Source organism: Gouania willdenowi, chromosome 2, assembly GCF_900634775.1.
Source record: "Gouania willdenowi chromosome 2, fGouWil2.1, whole genome shotgun sequence".
Lineage (NCBI taxonomy): Eukaryota > Metazoa > Chordata > Actinopteri > Blenniiformes > Gobiesocidae > Gouania > Gouania willdenowi.
In genome coordinates, this window is record NC_041045.1 from 4,880,441 (window position 1) to 4,902,480 (window position 22,040).

General features: G+C 35.9%; 2 protein-coding genes across 2 annotated transcripts; both read left to right on the plus strand.

Moving 5' to 3' along the window:
• Positions 1-271: 271 nt before the first annotated feature.
• Positions 272-13,848, plus strand: pwp2h (PWP2 small subunit processome component). Its single transcript, XM_028467239.1, has 21 exons — positions 272-416; positions 1,260-1,372; positions 2,150-2,244; positions 2,317-2,416; positions 2,805-2,948; positions 3,822-3,957; positions 4,064-4,281; positions 4,403-4,546; positions 5,540-5,610; positions 5,690-5,826; positions 7,097-7,245; positions 7,687-7,834; positions 8,607-8,757; positions 9,459-9,639; positions 10,921-11,068; positions 11,155-11,263; positions 11,986-12,051; positions 12,124-12,342; positions 12,520-12,670; positions 13,234-13,308; positions 13,595-13,848. The coding sequence occupies exons 1-21, from the start codon at positions 399-401 to the stop codon at positions 13,764-13,766; spliced, it is 2,745 nt and encodes a 914-aa protein (XP_028323040.1). The 5' UTR covers positions 272-398; the 3' UTR covers positions 13,767-13,848.
• Positions 13,849-14,512: 664 nt separating this feature from the next.
• On the plus strand, positions 14,513-21,542 carry eed (embryonic ectoderm development). The gene is made up of 12 exons (XM_028467967.1): positions 14,513-14,652; positions 15,502-15,654; positions 15,734-15,826; positions 16,677-16,742; positions 17,044-17,169; positions 18,274-18,355; positions 18,489-18,580; positions 19,535-19,668; positions 19,741-19,846; positions 19,926-20,084; positions 20,976-21,049; positions 21,315-21,542. The coding sequence occupies exons 1-12, from the start codon at positions 14,533-14,535 to the stop codon at positions 21,439-21,441; spliced, it is 1,332 nt and encodes a 443-aa protein (XP_028323768.1). The 5' UTR covers positions 14,513-14,532; the 3' UTR covers positions 21,442-21,542.
• Positions 21,543-22,040: the final 498 nt, after the last annotated feature.

Here is a 22,040-nt window from a genome sequence, read left to right on the forward strand (position 1 = left end):
AACATTTTATGAATAAAATGTGTCTGTGTCACTAAAACTTCAAAAGGTTGTCTTATTTCTTTTTATTCAATTTAATTCAAATAAACTATTTTATTTTATTTTTCCTTGCTTTATATCATTTTTTTCTTGTTGTATTTTATTTTATTTTATTTTGTTTTGTTTTGTTTTGTTTTGTTTTATTTTATTTTATTTAATAATTTATTTTAATGATGCAGTGTACCCTCCTGGCCACCGCAGGGCGCTGTTCTCTCAGGTCCAGCAGGATGTTTAGCTTGTAACTGTCAACACAGCGAAGCAGGCACGTGTAGGAAGGAGACTCGGCGGCTGCGTCGTTTTTTATCTTCATTTGATTCATTACAAGAAATTAGATGCAAAAACTGTAAAGCCAAACAATTAAAATGAAGTTCGCTTATCGGGTAAGTTCTAACTGGTCGTAACTTTGTGAAACATTGCTATTTTTCTAGTTTTTAGAGAAGTCGGAGACCAGAGTCCGTGGATGTTAAACACATCCATGAGCTTATAGTTTCGATTTATTTTCACTGTTTGTATTTTGGCTTATTGACAATTTATACATTTTGTAATAGACTCGGAAAATTGTCATTTAAATGTGTTTTCTGGTTGTTAACAGATATGAACATTTTTATTTTCACTTCCTTTTTTCTTAAATTTAAATTGACGTTTGGCGATAACGTTGTTACATTTATATTTACTCGATATTTTAAGAACATTCTGTTATTGTTCATTGTTATTAAATCCACCACACTTAATTAAAAAATAATAATAATTAAAAAAAAATCATATATAAATATTCAGGCTTAGCAGTTTTAGTCACTAATTAACTTGACTTATGGATAAAAAAAATTAAAAAAACGAAACAAAATGTACAATTGAATTTAGTTATTATTTATATACCTGTTGGTATTTAACGTTTAAAATTTTAAATGGAATTTTGTTTGGATTTACACCATTAAAAAAAAATTAGTAACTGAAGTGTCAACCACATTTGTAAGTAAAAGATTATTATAACACGTCTTTAAAATAGTCATTTTTACAATAAATATTATTAATATTTATTCTCTTTATTCAAAACTTTAAATTCTGATTTATTTTTTTGTGTGTAATATAATTAATTGCACCAGGATTTCACTCTGTGTTGGCAGCTTTAATAACTGCTAACTACGCTTTGTATTCAGTATATTAATAGTTCAGCTGTGATTCTAATGTTAATCTATCTGCATGTGTGTGTTTTGTTTTTGTAGTTTTCCAACCTGCTGGGAGCCGTTTACCGTCAAGGAAACTTGAACTTTTCCAAAGATGGGAACGCTGTGATCAGTCCTGTGGGAAACAGAGTGTCCGTCTTTGACCTGAAGAAGTCAGTGCACGATCTTAAATTCATCTCAATAATGATTATTAATCTTCCTATTTAGTTTGTTTACATTTTTTACAAACATTTGTTGTGAACTCCTGCTTAATAAAGACCAGTTTAAGTAAAAAAAAAAAAAAAAGCTAGTGAACGGGGACCATTGACACACAAAACAGAACAAATACTGGGTGGAAAAAGAAATGTATGTTATTTAAATATATATATGTGTGTATATATATCTACACACACCAAAGTCCATTAAAAAATATTCATTTTTAACAGCAATTTGGTTCTGTTTTTGGTGTTGACGTTCCACATAAATTAAAGCGTCATCGTTATTTATTATTGTTATTGTCTCTTGTTTATTACCATTTATTATGTTTAGTTGAAAATAGTGGCCATGTAAACTCTAAAATGAAAATTTTTAATTTAATTAATAGTGATTTGTAGTTTAAGAAAGCTTTTTGTTTGGGATGTCCCGATACAACTTTCTCACTTCCGATACGATACCGATATTGCATCCTTGCGTGTTATAATGATCCGATACGATATCAGCGTGAATCATTCACACTTTTATTACTTATTTTGTAGTGTGGAATGTTAGAAAAGGCTTGATTTATCTAATAAAAAACAGACCCAATATCCAATATATATTATATTGGAGATGTTAGAAAATTTGATATATTCGTTTTCTGGCTGATATCGGAGCGATATCAATATCGGATAGACGACACCCCAACTTTTTGTGGTTATTTTAACCCACATGCTTCTCTTTCTGTGCTTCAGTAACTCCTCAGAGACGTTTCCCATTTCAACCAGCAAGAACATCAGCTGTGTGGGTCTGTCTGCTGATGGGAGGCTGGCTGTAGTGGTGGACCAAGGTGTGTGTGTGTGCATCTGTGTGTAGATGTGTGTGTGTGTGTGTGTGTGACGGTGTGTGTTTTGTGCTGCAGATGGAGCTGCCCTCCTCATCAGTTTGGTAACTCGAGCTGTTCTTCATCACTTTCATTTTCACAAACCAGTGAGCAGTGTCAGTTTCTCTCCTGATGGAAGGTCAGCATTTATTAATTATCTTATTTTTAATTAATATATTAGTGGTGGGACTCGATTAATTAGAGACTTTGTAATTAATTAATCTAAATCAATCGCATAACAATATTTGAAATGTTGGTATATGACTAAATCAATGAAAACAATAAATAAACTTAAACAAAAAAATTGTTTACTATTGTTATTTTCATGCTTTTTCAGATTTTATGTAAACTTTCTAAAATAAATGTGTTTTTTTGTATTACAATAAAAAAAACACTTAATTTCTACTTGATTTTGTTTAAATTATTAATAGTAATACAATTTTCAGGAAGTGGATTATGTAATAATTCAGTATAATAATAGTTTTAATATTATTGATAATTCATCTTGTTTATTCTGTTTCTAACAGGAAGTTTGTCGTCACTAAGGAAAACGTGGCTCTGATGTATCACGCTCCTGGACGCAGACGTGAGTTCAACGCCTTCGTGTTGGATAAAACCTATTACGGCCCCTACGACGAGACCACCTGCATCGACTGGACTGACGACTCCCGGTAAGTTTTAAATTAGTTTAACGTAGTTCAAAGGGAACTTAAAATGATATAATGGAGCTTAACATGATTCAAAACAACCTGAATTTAAATGATTTAAAACATACTTATTTGAAATGAGCATATATCATTTTGAATAAGCTTAAAATGAACCTAAATTAATTTAAAAATGAATTTAAATTGACTTAAAATTAGCTTAGAAATATTTAAAATGAGCTTTAAATTTCTTAAAGTGATTAAAAATGATCTTAAAATGAAGACTTCAAATGTGCTTTAAATGTTTTAAAATGAGCTATAACTTAAATGAGTTTCACATTATTTTAATGTGCTTAAAATGATTTAAAATGAGCATAAAGAATTTGGAATTTGCTTAAAATGTAATTAAATTCATTTAAAAATGAATTTAAAATTAGCGTGGAAATATTTGAGTTTAGAAATATTCATAATGAGCTTTAAATTGCTTTAAATGAGCTTGAAATTATTAAAAACGATCTTAAAATGATTACATTTGAGCAGGAAAAGACTTAAAATGAGCTTCAAATGTTTTTAAATGAGCTTAAAGTTATTTTAAATGGACTTGAAATGTTTTGAAATGATTTTGAAATGAGCTTAAAATGAAATTTATTTTAAAATTAGTTTTAGATTATTTTTAAATGTGCTTAAAATTATTCAAAATTAGCTTAGAAATATGTAAAATTAGCTTTAGATTGCTTTAATCAAGTTTAAAATTATTAAATATGTTTTTAAAATGCTTAAACTTAAGCTTAAAAAAACTTGAAATGAGCTTTAATAAGCTACAATGTGATATTTAAATGATTTTAAATGATCTTACAGTTTGAAATGACCTGTGCTGCTGCTGCTGCTTTGTCCAATCAGGTGCTTCGCTGTGGGCAGCAGAGACACATCCACGTGGGTTTTTGGCGCCGAGCGTTGGGAGAACCTGATCTACTATTCACTGGGAGGACACAAGGACGCTGTGATTGGCTGCTTCTTCCACAGAGACAGTCTGGATGTAAGTCAGCGTTACAGAGCGGTCGCTTTGTGCAGTTAGCAGCCGTTAGCACCAAAGACAAAGAGGAAGAACTATAGTAACAAACATCGTGTGTGTGTGTGTGTAGCTGTACACGGTGAGTCAGGACGGCGCTCTGTGTGTGTGGGAGTGTGACACTGAGCCTGAAGGACTGAAGCTGAAGAGCCAAAGCCAGAAGCCTCAGAGTGATGATGAGGAGGAAGATGATGATGATGAAGAGAAGGAGGGGGAGGTGATCAGAGGAAAGGCAGAAACTCCCAGAGAGAAGAAGAAAAGCAAGAACGCTCGATACAAACAGAGGAGCAAGTGAGAGCTTTTCTTTCCTCTGTGTCAGAATTGGACACTTTTCTGACTTTTCTGATGGTTTATTTATTAAATATAACGTTCATAATATTCAGTGCATTTTGTTTTCACTTCCTTCTCACAGGCATTTCTTCAACAAAGAAGGAGATTTTAACAACCTGACCGCAGCCGCTTTTCACAAACACACAAACCTTTTAGTGACTGGTTTCTCCTCTGGAGTTTTTCTACTGCACGAACTGCCAGAGTTTAACCTCATCCACTCACTCAGGTATTATTATTATTATTATTATTATTATTATTATTATTATTATTATTATTATACCAGAGTTTAACCTCATCCACTCACTCAGGTATTATTATTATTATTATTATTATTATTATTATTATTATTATTATTATTATTATTATACCATAGTTCAACCTCATCCACTCACTCAGTTATTATTATTATTATTATTATTATTATTATTATTATTATACCAGAGTTTAACCTCATCCACTCACTCAGGTATTATTATTATTATAATTATTATTATTATTCTTATTATTATTATTATTATACCATAGTTTAACCTCATCCACTCACTCAGGTATTATTATTATTATTATTAATATTATTAATAATAATAATTATACCAGAGTAATACCCGGGGGGAAAAAAGAATAAAATTTAATTAAAAAAATAATGAAAAAATGGGGGGAATTTATATATATATATATATATATATAATTTATTATAGCAAAGTTCAACTCCATTCATTCGCTCAGGTATTACTCTTATTATTTTAATCCTATTATTTATACCTCATCCACTCATTTAGATTGTATTTTTTTTTTCATTAAATGAATTTTTAAAATTGTGTAAGAGACAGGATTTTTTTTTTTTTTTTGTATTTGAATTTCTGAAAATGTTTTTAAAGGGGCCTTACTTTTAATTAAGATTTTCATTTAGTATATTCGCAATAATCTTTACCTTTGTGGGAAGAAAACAAAACCGATCTTTTCTCATTTTTATTTCATGTCACTTTTATTCTATCCATTATACTTGAAGAAAGTTATATATTTATAATTTAGTTTTATTATGTATATTTAATTATTGCTTCTTTCTTTATACATGTGTTTTAGTTACGACAGTATACATTTAAATATTTGATGAATTTATGAAATAATACATTAATATATAGTAGATTTTCTTTGATTAATTTGATTTATTTTAAAATATATTTTAAGTCAGTTTTTAACGCGTGCGTTTATCCTGAAGCATCTCCGATCAGCGGATCTCCTCCATCGCCATCAACAGCTCCGGTGATTGGATCGGCTTTGGCTGCTCAGGTAAGAGCCGCTCTGTGATTGGTGCAGAGCCTAGTGGAGGCGTGTACCGTATGGTCTTAAACCCCGCCCCTACCCCCAGGTCTTGGTCAGCTGCTGGTTTGGGAATGGCAGAGCGAGTCGTACGTCTTCAAACAGCAGGGACACTTCAACAACATGGCAGCGCTCGCATACTCGCCCGACGGACAGCACATTGCCACCGGGGGCGACGACGGCAAGGTGAGCCCCCCCCCACCACCATGTGACCTCGCCTACGTCCCTACCAGGATCAGGCCTAAAATCTTTGAAATTTTTATTTTGCACCATATTTGTTTTGTTAAGTCTTAAAAATGGGACTACTTTACCGTTTTAGAACCTGTGTTCCTCCATCTTGAAATCACATGATTGATGACATCACACGGCCCCACTGCCTGTAAACATCCCATTGTTTTCTATTGGAGCGAAGCATTCAGCCTGATTTTTAGATCATTTAACAGCTTTTTCTATCAAAATGCCAACTTGTGCTGCTTTTTGTTGCTCTAATAACCCCACTTGGATAAATAAAGTTTTTTCAAATTTGGATTCTGATTCTAAATCAGTGGTTCCCACCCTTTTACAGTTCGTGACCCCATTTTATTATCACACATTTCTGGCGACACCAAAGACATTTTTTCTCTTGATATACATTTTTGATCATGTTTGTTATACTGTTTCATATACAGAGTAGCGTGGATTAGTGCACAAATTGACGAGATGTGCCAGCTTAAATATTTTGAGATAGTGAAAGTATGGAATAGTTTTTGTGTAATTTTTGTGTGAGATTGTGTACGGTAAAGAATAATAAATAAATAATAACTATTACTTTTTTTTAAACTACAATCTCATTTTAATCAGCAATTACATGACATTTCAGGCGAACCCATTTTAATTCCAGGCCCCACATGTGGTCACGACCCCAAGGTTGAAAAACATTGCTTAGAAAAGTTAAAGATGTCGAGAGGATACAAACAGAGGTGAACTGAAAAGATCTGTGACAGCAGGGGGCGACAGTTCTATTTTTATGCTTTCTTTGTAGACAATGAAGCAGAGAAGAAGAGCTTTCCTAAGGGATCTGTAGTCTCCCTTAAATAGTGTGCTGACACGCTCTGGTGGCTGAAGTTAGCGAGTAAATCACGGACTGTTGAAAGACACACAAACCCTATAGAAGTCCTTTTGGGTGGGAGTCCATCAACAGTCTGTGGTTTACACGCTAACTTTAGCCACCAAAGTGTGTCAGCGCACTGTTTAAGGAGATTAAGGGTATCTTTGGAGAGCTCTTCTTCTTTGCTTCATTGTCTACTAGAAAACTTCAGAGTTGGAACTGTCGTCCCAAGTCAATAAAAGGAGTACGGTGCAAAATAATGTGTTTTGTTACACGTAGATCTTTTGATAAGTAAACTTCAAAGGTTTTAGGCCACATTAGTAAAAAAAAAACAGAGGAGCATCAGCTCTAAGCTCTTCCTGTCTGCAGGTGAAAGTGTGGAACTCCAACAGTGGCCTCTGCTTCGTCACCTTCACCGAGCACAGCAGCAGCGTGACCTGCGTGGTCTTCAACGCCAGCGGCTTCGTCATCGTCAGCGCGTCATTGGACGGAACTGTTCGAGCCTTCGACCTGCACAGGTGAGCACCATGATAATCAAAGTACTGTCTCAATGCATGTTGAGGCTTTTATATTATTGTAACTTTGTAGATGGTAAAGTTGTTTGTTTTCAAAGATGTGTTTTTTAGTTTAAAAATAAAAGCAGATCTTTCAGAGTAAAAGGGAATATTTTCCTCCTTGGCAATGTCAAGTTCTTCTTTGTTTCTGCACTTGACACAGTGGTAAAGGACTGGTTCCCTACGAGAAGATCAACTCGATTTTACTCGAAAAGAAACCCCAAACCTTTTATTCTCTCAACTTCTTTTATTACACTTTTTACTGTATTCACACAAAGTACTTCTTCAACATAGCTATCGATAACGGTTCATGTTATTTTCTAAAGCTTTGTTGAGTTAATCTGCCTTGAAGGCCTCAAACATGGATGGAGAATCGATGTGACCTTTTTTTAATCCTCTTTGCAGATATAGAAACTTCCGGACCTTCACCTCCCCTCGGCCGGCGCAGTTCTCCTCCCTGGCGATAGATGTCAGTGGAGAGCTGGTGAGCGCCGGAGCTCAGGACTCCTTTGAGATCTTCCTGTGGTCCATGCAGACCGGCCGCCTGCTGGAGGTAAGACCTTCATTTTCTCTGAGGATTCCTCTGGTGGTAAGCAATGTTCCTCTGAGTGTCTTAGGAGGATTCTTAGACTTGAGGAATTTAAGCAAAGATCTCTGAGGTTCCTCTTAGGTGGTTTCATTGATTCCTTTTGAATTTTTACAAAGATTCTCTGAGGTTCCTCTGGAGGTCCGTTTAGGTCTTTCGTTCTGGTTGGGGTAATGTCATTTAAAAAGTAAGAACAATTAGTTTAAACTGGCAAATAACGGTCACGACAAATCATGAATCGGGTTAAATTTGCAAAAAATAAACATGAAATATGGTGAAAAGAGGTTAAAAGTGACAATAATGGGTCAACATATGTAACATTAGGTGGGTAAAGTGGTGGAAAGGGTTTATAGGTGCTGAAAATGTCATGAAAGTGGAAAAAAAAGTTCAGAATTTGATGGCGATGTGGCAGAAATGGGAGTAATGTAGCAAAATGGCAATAAAAGCATCAAAAATATGGCAAGAAAAAGTGATAAAAATAGGTTAAAATATGGCAAGTTTGGTGTAGTTGCAGAAAAATGGTAAAAATAAGCAAAAATGGGCTCAAATTGTCCAGATAATATTCTTAGTTTCTTGAAGGCATCTGACGGCCCCCCCCTCCCAGTGTCTCGCGACCCCAAATAAGAACCCTTGCTCTAAGGTTCCTGGGAGTTTCCTCTGATATTTGTGTAATGTTCCTCTCATCTGAGGTTCCTCTGAGGATCAGGGACACTAACCCCTTTTCTCTGTGACTGAGCAGATCCTCGGAGGTCATGAAGGTCCGGTGAGCTGCTTGAGCTTCAGCCCGGTTCAGTCGGTCCTGGCCAGTTCATCCTGGGACCGAACGGTCCGTTTGTGGGACATGAAGGACAGCTGGAAGGTCAAAGAGACGCTCCCTCTGACGGCTGATGGTAACGACGGGAACACAAACACCAGATTTACACTTCCTGTGAAGTCTTTTTATTGATTACATTCCTTTGTTTCTGTAATTGTCACAAAATATCAAATTTTCTTTGTTCTCTTCAAATTATTTAATACAATTTAGGTGTTTGAAATGTAATAATAGACGTTTTGCTTGAGGAAATTACTCATTATCACATTTTAAAATATCTTTAAAGTGACCTCAATGTACCAGAAGTTAATAATAAATGTTTAAAAATGTATTTATTTAACAGATTAAAGTGGAAAAATGTTGAACCTTCATCGGGTTGAGCGCTCGTACCAGTTGGTGTTACATTTTGACTGGTGGTTGTGTTATCTCGTGACAAATCGTCACAACACGTCGTAAAAAACGATGACTGAAAGCACATCTGTCAGCTGATGTTTGCTTTTATTGTTGCGTTACTGAACAAACAGTTCAGAATGAGTGACAGCAGTAAAGCTTTTCACCATTTATAATGATGACCAGATGAACTGATACACCGTTCGAACCAAAATTAGTCTTTTTTTTTAAACAAGATTTCAGCAAAATAATCAATGTTTATCAGTAAATGCAAAAGCAATTGGCGGAAAAGTTACCAATATATGTCCCTATAATATGTCCCTCAAAATAAGAGCACCATATTAAAAGCAGACATTTCCTGTGTATAATTATGTGGGATTTCCTTCTCAGGTCTGGTTGTGGCGTTCCGTCCTGACGGTCAGGAGTTGGCCGTTGCGACCTTAAACGGCGAGATTTCCTTCTGGAATCCTCAAACGGCGGCGCAGACCGGATCAGTTTCCGGACGCCATGATCTGGAAACGGGACGCAAAGAGACGGACAAGATCACCGCCAAACAGTCGGCCAAGGGAAAGTGAGTGAGAGCATTTTTTCATCCCTTCATCTAGAGAAGACTTAGGCAATCAGCGGCCCGGGGGCCACATGCGGTTCTGACTTTGTGCGGCCCCCAAATTTAAATCCCAATAATTGTAATTTAAGAAGTTATTTTGATGCTTGACGAAACAAAATATTAAAACAACAGAAAAACACACAAAATAACAACAAAAAACTACATATTCATAGCAAGTGACTTCATTAACACACACAAAAATACACATAATCACAGAAAAATGCCCTAACAATAACAAAACCCACAACAATAATACACACAACCATAGAAAAATACACATGTCTTTTTTAAAAAATAACCACATGCACATTTTAATATGCATGAATAATAACCTCAGGACATTTGCTTGCCAACCATTGCAAGAACACATTTTTTTTTTCTGCTGATCTGATAACGATACCATTTTCCATTCTATAGCAAAAACTATCATTTTTTCCCATATTTGAACTGTATTAGATTTCGGTGAAATAGGTTTATTCATTCATTTCTTTAATTGTGAAATTGGTGAAGTTCAGAAATATCAGTTATCAGAGCATCACTAATTTCTTATTTTGATTTTTTTAATTAGATATTTTTTTTGCTTGGGATGAACACGAAAAATATACAGAATAGCATCGAACAACACCAACAAAAAAACACCAATAGATAGTGGAATATTGTGAGAGAATGATGATCATGAGTGATCTATTGACACAATCTGTTGTTAAAGGGATCAAATGTGGCCTAAAGCCTTTGAAATGTTCTTATTAAAATATAAATACAAAATATATGGAAAATAATGTATTTTGTTAGGCTAAGATCTCAAAGGTTTTGGACCAGTGTTTCTCAACTGGTGGGTCGGGACCCAAAAGTGGGTCGCAGACCTGTACTAGGTGGGTCGCGGACAGCTGGTCAAAAATAAATAAATAGCCTACTTAATGTCTCCCATGTTGGACTTGTCTTTTATTTTGAAAGAAACTTTTCTTTCGACAGACATGCTGTGAAATGCATGTTGCACAGGAAAATACATAGATTTATGTTTTTAAAAAGATGTGTTTCAACAGCTATTATTGAAAAACTAAATTTGGTTGAATTCTCAAAAAAAGTGGGTCGCGATTTAATGACTGTGGCAAAATGTGGGTCCTAGGGTGAGACCAGTTGAGAACCCCTGTTTTAGACCACATTTGTAAAAAGGAAAGTGGAGGATCAGTTTTAAACGAGTATCTGCACCAATAAAAGGATGAAATGAGACTCTATATATCACAGGTCTTTCCTGTCGCTGTGCTACTCTGCTGACGGGGAGTCCATTCTGGCAGGAGGTCAGTCCAAGTTCGTCTGCATCTACAGCGCCAAGGAGCAGATGCTGATGAAGAAGTTCGAGATCTCTTGTAACTTGTCGTTTGACGCCATGGAGGTCAGACTTTGTTAGCGCCGTCACTGAACGCCGCGTTCGCCCTCACAGTTGCTTTTTAAAATCGCTTCTTAAAATCTTCGCTGCAGGAGTTCCTGGACCGGAGGAAGATGACGGAGTTTGGAAGTCTGGCTCTGGTGGACGAAGGCGCCGGAGACGAAGACGGGGTGGACATCAGTCTGCCCGGAGTTCGAAAAGGTGGAAACCCGAATCATTTCCACTTTCGAAAATTGGATAATAGTAACAAGAATTAGGGCTGCTCGTTTATAGAAAAAATAATTAATTAATTTAGTCGTAATTGAAATCAGGATTATTTGTCAACCAAAAAGTTATTTATTTTTTTGTACAAAACAATGTAAAATATATTATTTGAACATACATAAAATCCATGAAACACTAATATCAAGTTTGTTCCCTTTGGCACAAAACAAAACACTTGTTGCACGTGATGTGTCTTTGCCCTATAGGTCTACATCATCAAACCCAAAATGTTCCCATATCAGAGGATTTGACTTGTCTTGTTTGTTTAGCAAGTGTTTTTGCTGTTTTTGCTCCTGCCAAGCGACAAGTTTCCTTTAGCTTTAGCTTTGAGAGGGGCGGGGCATAGGAGTTGGCACGCAAACAACTCAATGATAGTATTAATAATAGTTTTTTCTCGTGTGTGTCAAGCTTTAGTTATTGTAGACATCCTAAATCGAGGACGTTTGTTTTATTTAGCAAATAAAATTTCTTTAATTTTTTTTAGATAATCCATTTTTTCCCAATTATGCTATGTTTATGATCGTTGGGTGTGATAATGAAGATTGTAATCAAATTTCGATTAATTGCACAACCTTAATGAGAATTAAAAAAATCCATTGGTTACCATAGTAACAGCAGACTTATTCCATCCTAACATTGTTTCTCTGTCTGTGTTTAAGGTGACATGAGCTCTCGCCACTTTAAACCTGAGATCAGAGTCAGCTCACTGAGGTTCTCTCCAACCGGTAGGTGATGGTAATGATGACAAAAGTGATGATGATGATGATGATGAAGCCCCACCCCCCTCCTTCCCTCAGGCCGTAGCTTTGCAGCGACCTCCACTGAAGGTTTGCTGATTTACTCCCTGGATGGCTCGCTGGTCTTCGACCCGTACGACCTTGACCTGGACGTCACGCCCTCCAGCGTGCGCTCACAGCTGCGCCTCCAGGAGTGGGCGTCGGCCATCGTGCTGGCCTTCAGGCTCAACGAGGCGGCCCTGAAACAGGAAGTGCTGGAGACGGTGCCACACCAGCAGAGTGAGCTCAGCTTTAGTTCCTCTGTGTATTTATATTACAATTAATGATAATTAAATGTATTTATTTATTTATTTTGTATCAACCACATTATCAATATCATTTTTATCAGATGATGATTTAAGTTAAATTCTATTATTGCATTATTATTATTATGTGATGTCGTCTTCCTGTGTTCAGTCGCGGTGGTGTGCGCTTCACTTCCTGACATCTACGTGGAGAAGCTGCTCTACTTTGTCTCCTCCTGTTTGGAGAAGTCGGGTCACCTTCAATTCTACATGACGTGGACGGAGAAGCTGCTGATGCTGCACACGCAGAAGCTGAAGAACAGGTGAGACACATTTTAACATAAAATCATCATCTATTATCAATTATGTAAGACGAGATAAAAAAAAAAAACCAAGGTAAATAACAAAATAATCAATGCACACGTCACTTTAGAATACATTCAAAGTTTTTATTCTATTAAAATGATTGGTTTTATTTATTTAATCTAATGTTAAAAAATGTTATTTACTTTTTAATAACAACTACAAGATCAAAGAGGGAATGTTATTCACTCGTATTGGATTGCATGAGATTTTACAACAGTTTTAATTATACTAGTTTAATCTTGAAAGCGTTGGTACTTTATTTTTCTTATTGGACTGTATTTGTTTGTTGTTGTTTTTGTCAGACTGTATTTTTTTGTTGTTTTGTCTGACTGTATTTGTTTGTTTGTTTTGTCTGACTGTATTTGTTTGTTGTTGTTTTGTCTGTATTTGTTTTGTTGTTTTTGTCAGACTGTATTTGTTGTTGTTTTTGTCAGACTGTATTTGTTGTTGTTTTTGTCTGACTGTATTTGTTTTTTTTGTTGTAGTTTTGTCTGACTGTATTTGTTCTATTGTGTTGCAGGTCAGGTGTGTTACTGCCGACGCTGCAGGCGCTGCAGAAAAGCATCCAAAGACACTCGGACGACCTTTCCAAACTGTAAGTAAAGATTTACATTTTTATTTATGAATTCATAAAATGCACTAAAATAAATGTCTAATCATGAGAGATTAAGGCCAGAGTTAATTCTTATTTTCATTTTCAATCCAAGCAATGCAGCCACAAGAAAAGACACCTGATGGTTTTTCTTTTGATAACTTGTTGGCATTTTCTTGTTTTTGCAGTGAATTACTTTTAATCAATTCATAAATGAAATACAAACATGAATTTAGTATATAACAATGTGTGGGATGTAATTTTTCCTCTCTGACTTTATTTTCCTCAGCTGTGACTTCAACGTGTACAACATCCGTTACGCTGAAGCTTTGTCCAAGCAGAGAGGAATGAAGAGAGCGGTGGATGAGGAAGAGGAGGATGAGGAGGATGAGTGTAAAGAGGAAGATGCAGAGGATGAAGGCCTGTCGGAGGCCATGAGCGATGCAGAGATGATACTGTAAAATCTATACATCAATGTGTTTATTTCCTCTGTAACATTATCATTGTACAGTAGTTTTTATAAAGACATTTTTGTGTACAGAATCAATGTTTGTGTTTTTATTTTCACACATTTTATTTAGTCTCATTTTCACTATTTTCTGCAGCTGTTCAGACACAAAAAAACAGAGATATTTTTTTATCTTATCCAATTTGTTTTAGGTTGAACTGAAAAATTATTTCACTGAGCAACAAACATATCAATCTTTACTTATTGAGTATTATGTCGTAAGTTCAGTATTTGTGTCACATTTTAGTCAAGACTAGAAATGGTTTTATTTATTCATTTCATAAATTTAAAATGATTAATAATGAATTTATTATTTTTGTTTCTCAACTGAACTTAACTACTTTTTTAAAATGTATGACTTAAAATACACATTTTACAAATACTTTTTTAATAGTAAAGATGAGTTTAAAAAGTACTTACATTAATTTAATGTTCATTTGTTGCAATTTTGTGAATGAGGAAAAACAATAATGTGTAATGGGCATTAAAAACGGCGCCTCGAATGAAATCGACTTCAAAAACACATTAAAGGCACATATGATGCCTCAAATATCAATAAAGTGCTTTTTTGTGTAGCTTATGTCATTTTTCAATGAAGTTAATTAAGTTTTTGTCACTAGATGGCTCGTTTTCATAAATTCATCAAGAACGACATTTCCCATCATTCATTTCGGCAAAATCCCGGATGTGATTCTCGAAAGAAAAGGCGTGGCGGTAAAATGAGGGAAAGTAAAAACATGTCGGATTTTCCGTCCCGGGCGGGAAAAGAAGTCCCAGCTAAGAAGCAGAAGCTGAGCAGCGACGAAAACAGCAACCCGGACTTATCCGGAGACGAAAACGTACGGGTCCCAACTGTGTCACGTCCATTATAGCAGAGTCCGGCTTCTGTTGTGATGGAGAGTTAGCTTCGTGCTAAAGCTAACCGGGCTAGCGGCGTGCAGCTTTGTCCAAAAACTGCGGCCGATTTATATATTGTTTTGGGTAAATAATGCAGATAAAGACGTGTAAAGCAGGCTTATCATGTAGGAGTCATTTAAGTTTAAAAAGTGTTGATTTTAAAACGCTACTTTTTGAGTAGACTATTATTTCTAACATAAAATACTTGTGCTTCCTTATTTGAATACTTAACAGATTTAAAACAGACTTTTTTTGTTTTAGATATCAACTAAAATATATGTATTATTAATAACAATAATATATTAACTCAAAGGACCACATCGTCACGAAAGCATGTCGATAAGTGAAACTGCTTTAGTAACCAAGTCAACAGATTAATATATATATATATATATATATATATATATATTAAAATACATTAGCATGGCAACAGAAGTACTAGGTCAAAAGTTTTGACTGATGTTCATTTAATGCTAGAAAAAAGCTATGCTGGCATATATTTTTTTACCACACGTCGTGTGTTACCATGGTAACAGTATATGTATTAAAAGAAGAAAAAAATAGTAATACTTTTATTATGAAAAAAAAGTTATACGAAATAGCAGTGTTAACATTTTAAACCTCTAATTGGAGAAACAGGACAAATTATAATTTTTTAGGCCAAATTTGATGCTCTAAGGACCGGTTTTGGCCCCCGTGTCTTGAATTTGACACTTGTGTTTTATATCATGTTTTGACACGCCTGTTATTAAACCTTATTGCCGTCATGATGCTTTTCCCCCCTCTGACAGGATGATGCGGTGAGTGTGGAGAGCGGCACCAACGCTGAGCGTCCGGACACGCCCACAAACACGGCCAACGCTCCAGGCCGCAAAAGCTGGGGCAAAGGAAAATGGAAGTCCAAGAAGTGCAGATATTCCTTTAAGTGTGTGAACAGCCTGAAGGTGAGTGACTCATCACTTTTTCACATTAAGGGATGAATGAATCCACAGCGTCTGACCTTCTTTTTCTTCTTCTCTATAGGAGGACCACGGGCAGCCGCTCTTTGGAGTCCAGTTCAACTGGCAGAGTAAGGAAGGCGACCCGCTGGTGTTTGCCACCGTAGGCAGTAACAGAGTGAGTTCCATACGCGTTTAGTTTATCTTCTCTATAACATCTTAATTATCAAGCTCAGGTTTTAAACCAGGAGCTTCAAACTCTGTTTAGGTCAGATAAATTAAAACATTTGTTTGATCTAAAGTGGTTCAGATCAGTGAAAAGCAGTCATAGGAAACTGACAGCTCAGGGGTCTAATGCTGCGTGTCCCTTAAAGTAAACACACATAATTACAAACAATTACAAAAAAAATAATTGGAATTACTTTAAAAAAATACAGAAACAGACAACAAAAATACACCAAATGAGTCATTATGCACAAAAACAAAACAGACAACATGCATCTGGGGGTAAATTCTGTCATATTGCAATTGCCGCAAGATTTTTGCTTACATAAGTCAAAAGGCAAAAAATAATATTAACATTGCCATGTAGGGTGTAAGAAAAAAAAAACCGATTTGTGGGTATAAAAAGGTAAATATGGTGTACTTTTATTTTGAAAGAGATTTTCAACAATTCTATAGAAAATAGTTGTGACATGTAATACTTGGCCAGTTTGGGTCACATGCTGTTCAGTATTCTACGTACTAAGGGTGTGAGAATAAATCGATTCGGCCATATATCGCGATATTTCATGGCACGATTATCGTCAGATTCATGGCGATGCACAGCTCTATTGCCATGAAAAGCAGATGCCCTTCAGAGCAGCCCGGGGAAACGCAATGAGTTTCATGCACTTTAGAACAACTGTTTTTTTTTGTTACTACATAATGTGATTGATCGCACGTGAAAAAAGGTGTTGATTCATTCATTTGTGGTTTAAAGACGAACATAAATAATCTTTTTTTCGGTCTCTGCTCTCATTCAACAGGTCACGCTGTACGAGTGTCACTCTCAGGGAGAAGTTCGACTCCTTCAGTCCTACGTCGACGCCGATGTATCCTTTTCTTCAAATAAACAAAATCAGAGCTAAGCTAACTACGGCCCATGTGAGGCCAATCATAATTTAGTGTGAATTCAACTGAAAATCTTAATAAAAACGCCTCTTAAAGTCAGTGTTGTTGAGCAGAATTAAGTTGACGTATTGTTGGTGAGACTCAGATTTATAATTAGCCGTGCGTCTCCGTATCTGAGATTAAAACAGTGTTTTGTCTGATAATGAACATGTGACAGTGTTAGACACCAACATGAGACCTTTTCCTGTTGCGTCTCCTTTGACTCGATGTGTGTGCGCCAAGGCCGAGGAGAACTTCTACACGTGCGCGTGGACGTACGACACAAACACCAGCCACCCTCTGCTGGCTGTGGCAGGATCACGAGGAATCATACGAGTCATCAACCACATCACCATGCAGTGCATTAAGGTAACCAAGCTATTAATAATAACAAAAACACACTGCAATGCAGTCCATCACAGTCAGGTGACCCATCTATACATATTTATTAGGGGTGTAACAATTCGCTGTTGCAGAGTGACTTGTAATCGATTCAGTAACTTTTTAGTCAAATAAATAATTCAACCAGTGTGGGTGAAATAAATCCCTGGATACTGGACAGTGCAGGTCAGGTTTCATTGATTTCTGATGCTTCATGTAATAGAATCGTCTATAAATTAATGATGGACATAAACATGTAAACAACATTTAATGGCAAATGTATACACATTTTATTTGAATAAAGTCAAAACGACACTTCAGTTTAAATTGACAGGATGTAAACTTTTCTGCTCTCATTTTAAATACTCGACACATGATTTTAAATCGATTAATGTCATCAGGAAGGCCAACATGCCGAGCACAGACCGATGTAGTTGGATCGTAGGAAAATATATCGATTAATCGATCGAATGGATGAATCATTACACCCTTGATAATTATCTATATAGCCATTATACTGGATATATTGAATATACAGTCATGGATGAAAGTATTGGCATCACTGGCATTTTTTCAGAAATTACAGCATTTCTCCCACAAATTGTTGCAAATACACATGTTTATTTCCTTTATGTGCACTGAAAAAACCCACAAAAAAGTAGAATAAAAAACCATAATTTACATAATTTTACACAAAGTGGGAAAAAAATGGACGGCACCCTTTTAAATCTATGGATGAATAATTGTATTTCAAGCATGTGGCAGGTCACGGGTGATGGCAATATATAAATCACACCTGAGTTCAAACCAGCATCACATGCTTGAAATAAAATGATTTAGCCACAGTTTTAAAAGGGTGACAACAATTCAGTCCTGGCAAATTATATAAATTTGGGCTTTTTTCTTCTGCTTTTTTTGTGTTTTTTCGTGCACAAAAAGGAAATAAACGTGTTATTGCAACAATTTCTGGGAGAAATGTTTTGTTTTCTGGAAATATTCCAGTAGTGCCAACACTTTTGTCTGTGACTGTGTAAGGATGACGTGACAAAATGATGTGTTTTTGCTGAGTGTGTGTTGGTGTGTGTTCAACAGCATTACGTGGGTCACGGGAATGCCATAAACGAGCTGAAGTTCCACCCCAGAGATCCCAACCTGCTCCTGTCCGTCAGCAAAGGTGAGCAGCACAATGAGGTTTAACTGAGGACAAGAGTTCAGCTTATCTGAGGTCATCTGCTCTAAACCATGTGATCAACGCTTAAAGTCTTTTTTAAATACGAGCGTTGCTCTGTCTTGATGACTGTGCACAGACCACGCCCTCAGACTGTGGAACATTCACACTGACACACTAGTGGCCATATTTGGAGGAGTGGAGGGTCACCGAGACGAAGTGCTGAGTGCAGTGAGTATCAAAGCAGATAAATGTGTATCTAAAAACACCTGTTATTTCCCAAATAAACTAAACAATGTGAAATGAAAAAAAAATAAAATGTTTAACTTGACCTCACTTATACATTAAATAATATTGTACAAGCTTATAAGTGACTGGGCTGCTAGAAGAGAGTCAAATGAATTATGATTATACTGTTTTATTTCGAACAAATTTCAAATGCAATAATATAAGAAACTATATTACAATAAACAAAATATTTCATTTAGATGGCTTCCCTCCAGAAAACACAAAAAACTAAACTATAATAACATCTATTACTGCATAGTTACACACATTTTTTGCATTAGAATGGGTTGAAAGTAATGTACAGTATATATATATATAGTATATAATTTGTAAGATTGTTACCTGATATTTTTACAGTTAATTATAGATTAAAAATCACACAATAGAATAATAATGGGTCTTTATTTAGTCCTGGAGCACTATTTTTCATTGAACTATGTTACAATGAACAGATCAGAAACTATCATCAATAACCAACGTTTCTTTATTAGTAGACAACAAACACGTGGCTCCTCCCACACTAGTGAAACGGCCTGTGATTGGATACTGACAGATGTCCGATCAACATATTAACTGTTAGTTGTCTGTACGATAAAATAAATGATACGAATAACACACCAACCAACAAGCAGATCAACTTTAATATACAAACTCCTCTTTAAAGACTTTGTGGCTCATTTTTGTGGTTATTTTGTAGTCTTTTATTGTGTCTTTGGAGTCACTTTAGGTATTTTTGTTGTCGTTTTGTGAGTTTAGAATATTTTTGTGTATATTTTCGGTCGTGTTGTGTATTTTTTTTAAGTGTTTTTTTATGTTTTTGTGTTGTTTTTTTGCGGTTTTGTAGTAAGTTAGTGTATTTGTGCTGGTGTAGAGGCTGATAAATGTGATGATCAACAGGACTTTGACCTGCTGGGGGACAAGATCATGTCATGTGGGATGGATCACTCCCTCAAACTGTGGAGGATCGACTCTGAGCGGATGCAGAAAGCCATCCGAGGCTCGTACGACTACAACCCATCAAAGACCAACAGGTGAGTCAGACCCGGCTCCGCCCTCGTCCCTCCTCTGTGACCCCTGACCTCTGACCCCTCCTCTCTCCTCAGGCCCTTCGTCTCCCAGAAGATCCACTTCCCCGACTTCTCCACGCGAGACATCCACAGGAACTACGTAGACTGCGTGCGATGGCTGGGAGATCTCATCCTCTCCAAGGTCACACTCCTTCCCACACGTTTTTCACAATGAAACATCAGAAACGTGAACCCACTTCCTGTGTTTTAAAAACCCCCAGTCGTGTGAAAACGCCATTGTGTGCTGGAAACCAGGAAAGATGGAGGACGACATCGACCACATAAAGCCCAACGAGTCCAACGTCACCATCTTAGGACGATTCGACTACAGCCAGTGTGACATCTGGTACATGCGCTTCTCCATGGACTTCTGGCAGAAGGTGACCCTTAATTAGCCCTTAGTTACACTTTCAATGAAACCTTTAATTTGACTATTCACCCCCCCCCCCCCCCCCCCCCTTTTTTTTTTTTTGAGGTTTTTAAACCCTTGAATAAAACATTTATTAACTGTTTTATGTTTTCCTTAAATAAAACCTTTAATGATACATTTGAAAACCCTTTAATTAAATTTTTAACACCTTTCTAAACCCTTAAATATTAACTATTTTATGAAAACCTTTAAAATTCCTTAAATAAAACCTTTAAAAACCCTTTAATTGTAAATGTGAAAACCCTTTATTTAAGCCTTTGCCTTTAAAAAAAAAAATTGAATTAATGGACTTTAAAATACATTTTTAATCCCTTAATTGAAACACTTATTAATCGTTTTATTAAACAATTTAATTGAATTTTTGAAAGCCTTTTTCTTAAACCTGTTAAAACCCTTTAATTAAACTTTTAAAAATCTTTTTAGGCTTTATCAGGCCTTTAAAAAGTGTTTTTTGATCAAACCTTCTAATGAAACATTTGAAAACCCTTTAATGAAACATTTAAAAGCCCCTTTAAAGTCCTTTATTCAAGCCTATAAAACTCATTTCATCGACTTTAAAAAAAAAACCTTTAATAAAACCTTTAAAAACTATCTAATAAAACATTTGACAATCTTTTTTATTAAACCTTTAAAATCCCTTTAATTGCACCTGTTAAATGTTTAAAACCCCTTTTGTTGACTTTAAATAAACATTTAATTAATAACCATGTGAAACTGTTTAATTAAACATCTAAAACCTATTTTATTAAGCCTTTTAAAAACTCTTTAGTAAACCTTATAAAAAAAACTTGAATTAAATGAATGAAATGTGCCTTTAATAACTGATGCCGTCCCTTTACAGATGTTGGCTTTGGGAAACCAGGTTGGGAAACTCTACGTTTGGGATCTGGAGGTGGAAGATCCTCACAAAGCAAAGTGAGTCCTTCTCTCTCCTTTCTTTAATCTCTTATTATTACTAATAATACTATAATGAATCATTTATGGTATATTTAAGCATTTAACTTTTCCTACGATAACTTATCAACCAATAACAGCCACTTTCTTGCATTTTTAAGTGGTTCGTTAAGACCGGATAACGAAGCCCCGCCCCTTAACGCTCCTGTGCAGTGAATGCCTTGGCGTCGGTCTCACTAATCAATTAATCGCGTATATAATATAATACGATAATGTTCCACTGCAGGTGTTCCACGCTGACGCTGCCTAAGTGCACGTCGGCCATACGTCAGACGAGCTTCAGCAGAGACAGCAGCATCCTCATCGCTGTGTGTGACGACGCCTCCATCTGGAGGTGGGACCGCCAGCGCTGACGCACACACGCACACACACATACACACTGTACCTGTTTATTCTAATTTGGATGTCTGAGGGTTTATTGAGTTCACTCAATAAAGGTTTTTGTACATTTGTCCTCCAGAGTCAGTTTATTGTTACTCTGCTTCTAGGTCTTTTTCGAAAGGAATTTCAAAACAAAAGCTTCCACCTTGGTGTGTTTCGTACAGCCCGCTGGAGATCATGACAGCTTCCTGTCTGAAGAAAGTTCTTGATTCTATTGGTAAACTACCGCTGGGCAGTAGAGCACTTCACCCCTGATTCCCAGTGGTTTGCGTTTGTTTTTTTCCGCAATATTAATTTTTCATTTACTGTAATATTGGTGAGTTTCTAAGAAAGTCTTGGGGTGTTGCCAATTCAGCGATTTTTGTCTCTCTATTTACGAAATGTCTCCTCCAGCCACTCCTCACCCAAAGCCACCAGTGACAGATGTAGCGACTTTTTCTCCGTCTCACTGCGTTCACAGGCAACTCGATCCGAAAAGTAACACATTTTTTAATGGACTTTGGTTTTGGGTGTGAATGCATTTCTACAAAATTCACTCCTTATGACAATGAAAATGATTCTAAACCAATTT

Coding starts and splice junctions, on each gene's coding strand:
- pwp2h (XM_028467239.1), top strand. Junction 2,417..2,804: donor AGTTTCTCTCCTGATGGAAG/GTCAGCATTTAT, acceptor TGTTTCTAACAG/GAAGTTTGTCGTCACTAAGG. Junction 7,835..8,606: donor AGACCGGCCGCCTGCTGGAG/GTAAGACCTTCA, acceptor GTGACTGAGCAG/ATCCTCGGAGGTCATGAAGG.
- eed (XM_028467967.1), top strand. CDS start 14,533: ATGAGGGAAAGTAAAAACATGTCGGATTTTCCGTCCCGGGCGGGAAAA. Junction 19,847..19,925: donor GAGATCTCATCCTCTCCAAG/GTCACACTCCTT, acceptor AAAAACCCCCAG/TCGTGTGAAAACGCCATTGT. Junction 21,050..21,314: donor GAAGATCCTCACAAAGCAAA/GTGAGTCCTTCT, acceptor GTTCCACTGCAG/GTGTTCCACGCTGACGCTGC.